Source organism: Nuphar pumila, chromosome 2, assembly GCF_984573655.1.
Source record: "Nuphar pumila chromosome 2, dmNupPumi1.hap1.1, whole genome shotgun sequence".
NCBI classification, from domain to species: Eukaryota; Viridiplantae; Streptophyta; class Magnoliopsida; order Nymphaeales; family Nymphaeaceae; genus Nuphar; species Nuphar pumila.
Window position 1 is genome coordinate 127,488,981 of NC_143250.1, and position 9,874 is coordinate 127,498,854.

A 9,874-nucleotide genomic window follows, 5' to 3' on the forward strand; every position below is an offset into this window, starting at 1 on the left:
CATATTTATAAACGACTTCAGACCTTCCAACGTAATGTTCACACACAAAATACCTATCCTGGCTCCTTAATTGCCACCACTTAAAACCACCAAATAGCATTGGCTCATTATGAGCCCAATGAACATGATTCTTTCAAGAACCATAAGTTTCATAATCTGCACACCATGCTGCTTACATTAACAATAGAGTCAAGCCTTGACTTCCATGGAAACTCCAGCAGCTCACATAGCTGCTTTATTAGAAGAGTCCCAAACAACTCAGCAGCTTATGCAGCAGCTTTGGCTTCTCAAAAGAAGGCTACGTAGTAGTCTTGTATCCGCAACAGCTTAAGCAGTTTATGCAGCTGCTTAAGCATAGCCATCCTTAATGGGTCGGCAATGACTCTTCAAAGTCATCTATTCGGTTTAAGTTGAGGTTTGGTTTGATAAATTTACATCACATAATGTTACCATATATTCACCTGTTTTTGTGAGAATGGATCACTGTTTTTTCATGCAGAGAACCAGATTTTTTCTGGAAGTGTTTCTAAGAATCGTGTGGAAGTTGGATCCTGGGTTGCGTTTATGATGGTAGACATGCTGTTTGTCTAGTTTATGGACTTGTGTTTCCAAAATAGCAGTTGTGGAAAAGAACTGTTTTTGTTTCTCTGATCGTTTATGGAAGTTGTTCTTCCCTCTAAGTTATTTTGATGGATGGTTGCAGAGATCACTTTATTATCTATTTTTGTGTCCATATGTTTAACATCATGCTTGTTCCTCTTGGTTCTTCAGTTTCAGTATTTACTGGAGAGAGAGAGAGAGTATATTGCATTCATGCTCCGCTATATATGTGACATGTTTGTCTAAACAAAATGTTTAGATGCAATCGGGTGATACCAAGTCTAATTTGCACAGTAGCGGAAAGGGAAAAAAATTCAAATGACATGAAGGAGAATCATGAGAAGATCATGCTAGTGGTATACAAGTATAAGGAAGTGAATATAAAACTAGCACTTGTCTAATACAGTTAGCACACCAAGCACATAACTCTTTCACACTTGAGCTCTCACAAACTCAAGTGAAGAGGCCTTGTAGGCACTTTCACGTTGGTCACACACTCATTTGGAGACTTCATCCTATTGTTGCCAATGACCACAACCACATCGTTATTGACTACCTAATCTTGGCTGCAAGAATACTCGACTTACTTGAGGACCATATTTTGGATTTTAGGCTCAAACTAGATTCAGATCCAATTACAAATTAACTTCTTAGATTGTCCCTTAATTTGTAATTCCCAAAATTGATCTAAATCTTTCAAATTTTTTAATGTGCAATTATTTTTGTAAATATGTCTACGGCTTGCTCATTGCTTGGAATGAACTTCTTTGTCTACTAACTCTCTAATATAATGGTGCTTGATCTGTTTTGAGCGACTGTGAAAAAAAGGAATTTTTGTCATGGCTTTTGTAGATTTGTTGTCTCTCTTAATGATGGCAATTGTGTTCTGCTTCTTTGATGACCAAAAAGATCACTTTCATTTCCAAGCAAAAAACATAGCCTAGGGTGCTTTTTCTGTCATCCTACTGCCCATTCACTATCGGTATAACCAACCAACTTTAAGTTGTTTTCAACTATATACTTGATTCAAAACTCTTTCGGACCACTTGATGCAAACCAAGTCTCGGGCAACCAGTTCCAAAGATCCAAATCATGCAAATGGGTCTAAAAATAATGGAATTTCACAATGTAGTTGCAAAATATCACAATATTTCTCTCTTACCCACCCACCTGATTTTTGTCAAATTCTAACGATTTTGCCCTTACACTAAAACGTGATCTAGCCAATCTCAAAAGTTTCAGTGAAACTCAACTTTGCTAGCAAAAACGAGTTTTGCCTTATAATGAAATAGCAAAACTCGACTTTTACAAACCAAACTGAGATTTGACTATACATCAAAATAGCAAAAACTCAGTTTGTGTGACTTTTTTTTTACTACTTTTCCTTCACTTCACCTCCATCATCCCCTTCACCACCACCACTTCTCCTCCACCAATCCCACCACTATCACCACCACCACTTCTCCTCCATCACCATCACCCCCACCACTATCACCACCACCACCATCATCACTACTACCACTTCTCAACCACTATCACTAGCACCACTGCCACTATCATCACAATTGCCATCAGTACCATTGCCACCACTACCACCCATCATCATTGTCATCACCACCATTACTACCACCACCATCATCACCATTGCCACCACCTTACACCGAAATAGTGATGGTGATGGTGATTGTGGAGAAGTGGTGGTGGGGATGACGGGAGTGGAGTGGAAGAAAAGTAGTTGTAAAAAAAAATAAGTCTCACAGTAGGTGAATCTCAATTTTGCTGGCATAAGTCGAGTTTTGCTAAAACATTTGATTTTTGCAATTCGATGTAAAATGAATCTCAGTTTCATTGGAAAAGTCAAGTTTCACTGAAACTTTTGAGTTTCGCTAGATTATGTTTTAGTGAAAGGATAAAATCATCAGAATTTGGTTGAAATCAGCCGGGTGGATATGATGAGAAGAATATTGCGGTATCTTGTAGGTACACTGTGAAATACCATTATTTTCAATGGTAGTACATGTATTTTTCACTTAAAAAATCCATCTTTACATATCTTTGCTTTACGTCAAAAGTCTAGGAGAAAATGTTTCATAGTTTAATTATTAAATATTTTTCCATTAGAGGCACATTTCACAACACTGGGATGAAGACCTAGTTTCAACTTTTATATAAAACACTATATTTAGAATAAAATTAAAGCCTATAACTGGAGAAAATAGGGTGGTATATTATATTAATATGTAAATACCCCTAATTGAATTCATTAAAAATATTTAAAATTTTATTTTTTTGAAGAATAAAAAGTTAACTTCAGTCAGTACAATTTTTTAAAGTTAAGTCCAAGAGTCTCTTGAAATTGTAAGCATTTGTTTGGTCTTGTATTTTAAAAAATTCTATCTTTACATATTTTTACTTTATGTAAAATGTTTGATAGAAACTCTTTCATAATTTAATCATTAAAAATATTTTTTTACAAGCACCTTTCACATTAATTGGATAGATAAAGACCTAGGTTTGTTTATATAAATCACTATATTTAGAGTAAAATTAAAGCCTATAAATGAGAAAAATATGTTGGTATATTACATGACAAGCCCAATAAGAAAAGGAGGTGGCCTTCCAAACAAAGCCAACAAGATGTAACCACTTAACAAGACCAACAGAAATGAGAGGTGGCCACCCAACAAAACTAATAGGAGGTTGGGTTGACCACCAGCAAAACTAATAAGGTGTGACCACTCAATGAAAGCCAACAACAAGGGAAGATGGCCTCCCAGCAAGATCAATAGGATGCGGTTGTTGGTGTTCTTCAAAACAAAACCAGAATGTGAAAGCAATAGTACATACCGGTAGACGCCATGGATGAAATGATGTGCTGGTGCTCAACATTCTCCTCATCCTATCGATGCCTACGATGAGCCCAAGCCATCAAGTCAATGGTGAGAAGGACCCTGAACCCAATGAAAAATGGGGACACCTTGGTTGCACTCATCAAGCAGTCATACCTCAATTTATAGCGAGAAGAAAGTGGGGGGTTACATACCTGGCATTCAGTGAACCCTTCACATGCCATATTGAATGTGAACCCTTTCACATTCATGTAACTCCTTCCCTACTAATTCTCACTAATATCCCATTAATACCTTCATTAGTGTCAAACCAGGTCATACATAGGGTTGAACCTGATCCAAAGTGTCTAACATTCTTCCACTAGACCTATTTGATACAGAAAATTACAAAATCAAGATTCATACTGTTATCTCGACTTAATTTTTCATGTGGGTTTACATGTTATCTTGTATCACAAGAATGAATCATATGAGTCATGAAGATGAACATCTCTTTATGAAATATCATATTTCCATGTACTACAATATAATTTATTTTCAGTGCTTTAACATGTTAAGATTACGTTTATTAATAGATTAGTCTTTAACCCATTCTATTAGTCATTTAGTATTGTTATTTTGTTACTCTCTAACCAAATGAGAGATTCTTTATGCAGAATCAACAATACACAAAGTCATAGAATCAATTTAGTTTCATAAATGTGATCACATATAACCATAATGTATTGTGTCATACATCAGAAGAAATCAAACAAATTCATCCTCTTTACATGTTGAAAATATAATCTCGGTGCTAGCCCTTTAGTAAGGGGGATACATAATCATTTCCTTTATACCGATTGTATCAATATATACCAGATGATTCCCAGTTCTTTCTTTAACAACAAAGTACTTTAATTCCATGTATCGACATGAAGTTGAGCTCTTATTGTTATTCGAGAAAGACACAACAACTTCATTATCACATAAGATTTTTAATGGTCTCCCAATAGAGTCCACTATACCATGATCCATAATAAAGCTTCTAATCCATATGGTTTGAGATAAAAATCTCATATAAAATCAATAAATTTTGCCCAATGACTTTCAAAAATTCTTTCATTATCCTGCAATGAGAGATGACACCTTGAATATTCTTAGCCTCTCCCGATTGCAAAAACAACAAGCTAAGATTATTCGAGTACTCTCATTTTTCATAGACATCCTTTTTAAGCGCTCTCACTTCTCATAAATAGTCTTCAGAACAGATATTCTATTCTCTGTATGAGTGAAAGATTAATTGTTATATACAAGATTCATATTTAAAAGGTAAATGTGAGACCATTTATTATTTACTTTTTTGAAGACATGCATAATTTGGTCATTATCGTTTCACTTTGGTAGAAAAAATAATACCCATAGTTGCTTTATCTCCTCAATTCACAAGAAATTGACTTCAATTGGTGAAACTAGCAACTAGTAGATCATGTAACCAGAGTCTATTATGCATCGTACCTTTGGATATGAACATGCTTCATAGGCTGGTATATACACATCTACTATTACACCCTCTATGCATTTGAAACATAATGACCTACCTTTGGGTATAATCATTATTTCAAAAAGTTATATATAATTATAATACTGTATCTTAACACGGTCTAAAGCATCCTTAATTAACACAATTTAGATCACTTTGATAATTGCATGAGTCAGTTGATCAGGATCTTTTATTATAAACATACTCGTATTATAGAGTATGTTTAAGAACACATAATAATGCATGTATATTCATGATGAAACATATATTATATCATCAAAAATAAAAATTTATGGTTCAACTTATATGCACAAATAAATTTGATAAAAATGCATCATAAATGTCATGAATTTAGTCATAATTCATGCTTAAAAATATTATGTATAACTTAAATAACATAAAACACATGTATTAGACATACATAAGTCATGCTTTTTTAACAATAAACATGTATAAGGTATTAAAAATGACAAAAACATACTTTTATGGGTAAAACTTGGGGTCCTCAAGCTGAAATCGGTCTAAAAGTACTCTGAACCAGTCTGAAATGATCCCAAACAGATCAACCAAGGGCCTAAACCAGTTTTCAAACAGTCGAACTAGTCTGAAACATGTACAAATGCTTATAAACCCTTAAAACCGGAAAAAAAAATCCTTGTTCCTTCATAGATTTATGAAAACATGATTTTCACATTCAGGAACCGGTAAAAAACCGATAAGAACCGGTAAAAAATAACTTTGAACTGATCCTGAAATATTTTATATCGGTCACATAACCGATTTTGTTTTAAATGAGTTTAAATAGTACATAGACCTTATTTCAGACCTGATCTTATTCAATCCGGATCCAAATCCAGTTCTAAAGAATCTCGGGTCAGATTTATAGTGGTAGGAAAGTGGACATATGTGAACCCTTCATATGCCATATTGAATATGGACCCTTTCACATTCATGTAACCCTTTCACCACTAATTCTTACTAAAGCCCCACTAAAACCTTCATTAGTGTCAAACCAGGTCACACATAGGGTTGGATCCAATCCTAAATATCCAACCATGGCTAATCAACATGACCGATAAGGAAGGGAGGTGGCCACCCAATAAGACCAATAAGAGGTGGCCGTTCAACAAGGCTAATAGGAAGGAGTGGTGGCCACCCAAGAAAGTCAATAAGAGGGATAGGTGACCACTCATCAAGATCATTAAGCTGTGGATGTGGCCACCAAACAAGAACAATAGGAGGTAGAAGTGGTCACTCAACAAGACCAATAGGATTTGGAGATGGCCACCAAACAAGACTAATAGTAGGTGGGTGGCCACTCAACAAGGCCAATAAGAAAAACATATCCACTGTGTTATTCCTCTCGGAAACCCAACTTGATAAAAGAGGCAATAAAGGGCTAAGAAAGCTTGGCATGCCCACGTAATTTTGAGCCAAAAAAACAAACACAATGCACGTTGTGGATAATTATGCATTCTTATACAAGAAACGGCCTGTCCTGTTTTGTTTTTCAACCTCAGTGCTTGCACCCCTGAATATTTGGATCTTTAGAGCATAAGCTCTTTGTATCTACAAGCGTGACTAATAAGAAAACACTGGACGGTGCGTTTGTAATTAAGAAATTAAGTTAGGTCATTACTTTTGGAGATTTTGTTGTTTCAGACATTGATTTCTTCTCTTTATGATGTTTGCATGATATCGGCTGTTCCCTTTTGAATTAGTTAATAGTTTTTCTAATCTGATGCAAGTCAATGTTTCCTATTTTATTCATGCACCTGGAACCAAGATTGTTTTGAACGTTTTGGCAGGAACGACCAAACTGATTAATTAACAGGGGTTGCTTTCAGCTGTCCGAGTAGCCGTTAGGACTTTGCCTACGCCAACATCAAGAGTGCTTTTCAGTCTATAAATTCAGTCATGAGAAAGTGGACACAACAGCCGAGTTTTATTCTTATCCAGATGCTACTAAACGAAATGCAGAAGTGGAGATTTAGCACATGATAGCTTCTTCTCAAAAAAAGATATAGTACATGATAGCTTATCTCAACAGCTCTCTCTCTCTCTCTCTCTCTCTCTCTCTCTCTCTCTCTCTCTCTTAATTTGTTTCTTTTCTTAATTTTCCGTCTCTCTCTCTCTTTATTTTTTTCTTTTCTTAATTTTTCATAGGCAGGCTGTGGCTTAGGATTGAAATCCGAGACCATCAGTTATGATAGTGTGACCTTACCATCCAGCTATCTGTTCGATCCCAACTTATATCAACAGTTACACATGCTTCATACATTTATATGTGAAACGTGAATATTAGGAAAAAGAATAGAGAAGCATAAAGTGCGAGGGTTGTTGAGGATCGCCTCTCCCCGAAGTTTAATATTTTCTGTTTTCATTTTCGTTTTTCCCCCAAGAAATGCAGAACTTTTGTTGGTCGATCATGGGTCCAACAGATGAGCACTTGTAAGATTTTGCATGGTTTGTAGAGAGGGCTCCTTTCATTGGTTTCCCATTGACATGAGCTTGTTCATGGACCTGGGAGTCAGTTCAACTAGATTCATACAAGTTGTATCTTGCAGCTTGACAACTGCAGGGCAACTCAAGAATAAGCTCACTAGGTTCCTTCTGAATCCCAGTTCCTTGTTTAACAACCCTAGCTACCAGCAAAAGGCATGGTACAAAATGTTCTGAAGTGTTTGACATGCATGAAGAAGAAACTCTTGAAAACCAGAACCAAGTAGAGCGAAGGTACAGGGCTTACAGAGTCTATTGGGACAGCATCAGTTGGCAATACGTCGATGATCATGTTTTCCATATACTTGTATATAACTAGGCTTTTGAATCACGGAACAAACTCATCTATGTATGGCCAAACCATCCATAAGTTTTTGTAGGTAGAGAAGAAGAAGAAGAAAAAGCAAGAATGAATACACAAAGTTCATGCATGCCTGATTTAGGCTCCTCCTCGTATGGTTTGGACAATGGTGTTGTGCCACGGGTCAGAGAGGTGTTGCAGCAGGTTCTCAAAGGGACCTTTTCCAGTTACATTGTGTTGAATAAAAAAACCCAAGAACGCCAACATAGCCAGTCTCCCTGCAAAAAAGAAAAAGAAAAAGAAAAGAAAATGAATCTTCTTCGCACTCATGTTCTGATCAATTTAATAGCATGCTTGGGCAGTGATGACATGGTTGAGCCTGTTGTTTCTAGTTTTCAATCGTTGCATGCTCAAGTCTCTTATTGAAGTCCTCATGATCTTCTCATTGACACTCCCATGGGGACCAACCTTCCTGGTCAGTTTACCTTAGTCCAACAGATTTAGACTCAATTGATCATGAGTCCACGGACAAATTAGCAGAATTAACCAAGTCCAGGTCCATAGTTGCTATTGGCTAGCTCAAACCAAAGGATAGCCCTCAGTGACAATTTTTTTATTTTCAGTTCAGGGATGGATGTAGTAAGGAAATTTACCATTGGCTAGCTCCTTTTCCTTGGCCTCCATTGTTGGCGCGAAATTCAGGGGGTTGAAAATTCCTCCAGGGTAACCAACTTCATTTGGTGGCAAGCTATAGTTCTTAAAGATGGGATCCTGGTTCACGCTGCCAGGGTTCTTAATGTCTTGCCACCTTCTGATCTCCACATAGTGGAAAAGAATGAACTCGATCACGAACAACGTTGAGGACGATGCAAAGTACTCGGATTTTCCTGCATCATACCACTCGGGCGCGTTGATGATTCCAGCCTTGGTGAACACCTCAGGCAACATCATCCCAGCTACACCAAGCATAGCCCACCTGCCGTTAACCAACTCGGCCTGCACAAACCACCTCAAATTTTCTGGGTCTTCAGCTAGACCCAATGGGTCGAACCCATTGTCTCCAGGAAGGCTGCAACATTTTGCACAAGAGTTGAGAAATAAAACATTTGTTTGACTACTACTTCAACCTTACTCCCGTTCTTAACTACTTTTAAATTGATTGAAGCTGTTCCACAAGACTACGAGCCCAAAAACGCTGTAATGTATATATATATATATAATATTTTATTCATGGTGGAGATTTGCAAACAAGAAGCACGAAGAGCTAAATCTGACGGAATCAACATATAAAAGTCATTATACACAAATAAACAGAAATTGGCTAATGTCAACAAAAGAAAAGAAACAAAAAAATAAAAAAGTAAGCGAAGAATCACCTGCCGGTAAGATACGCAGGCGATGCCAACCCAGGCAACCATTGGCCCTTCTTAGCTTCGATCTTGAAGGAGGTGAGGCGCGCTAGCGAAGGGAAGCTCCGGGCATCATAACTCCTCGCCAACCTTCGGCCGGAACTCCCCGTCAAGAAGGTAGACGGCCCGAATCCCCCGAGCGACGGCACCGACGCCATTGGTTTATCCCGTCAAGCACCGGCGCTACCGGAGTTGGGTTGGCAAGACAAGAGAGGGAATGAAGGAGACCTGCTTCTCCCACCCTGCCTGTATATCTCATGTGCCAAGCGGACTGGTGGCCCGAATTCTCCTAGCAATGGACGGCTCCAATTGATCTTGGCGAAGATCGGACGGAGTAGATTCGTGGGTCATCTGGGCTCGACCAATCGTGACGCCCCAACCTTATCCGGCTTTATCCTTCCATCCAAGGAAATCCACCGTCTCTGTCTTGCTGGGCCCGAGGGAACTCCCACAGCCACTGAGATTTCGCCATGTGGAGATTCTGATACTGTGGGGTTACATGGCGCCAGGTCGTCTACTATTCAGTGATCTACTTTGGACTAAGGGTGTCAACGGGTCGGGTTTGGTAATTCGGACTCAGGTGGAACCAGACTTGAACCAGATTTTCGGATATGGTATCAGGTCCGGACACAAATTTATTTGGGTTAACTATAAGAAAAACCATACCCGGACCCAATAAAAACTACATGAACCA

At 37.8% G+C, this 9,874-nt stretch overlaps 1 protein-coding gene across 1 annotated transcript; it reads right to left on the reverse strand.

Annotated features, from left to right (window-relative positions):
* Positions 1-7,740: 7,740 nt before the first annotated feature.
* Positions 7,741-9,472, reverse strand: LOC149847058 (chlorophyll a-b binding protein 4, chloroplastic-like). The gene is made up of 3 exons (XM_089996775.1): positions 9,148-9,472; positions 8,425-8,840; positions 7,741-8,049 (listed from the first exon to the last, which is right to left on the reverse strand). Exons 1-3 carry the CDS (start codon positions 9,336-9,338, stop codon positions 7,910-7,912), a joined length of 747 nt encoding a protein of 248 aa, XP_089852901.1. The 5' UTR covers positions 9,339-9,472; the 3' UTR covers positions 7,741-7,909.
* Positions 9,473-9,874: the final 402 nt, after the last annotated feature.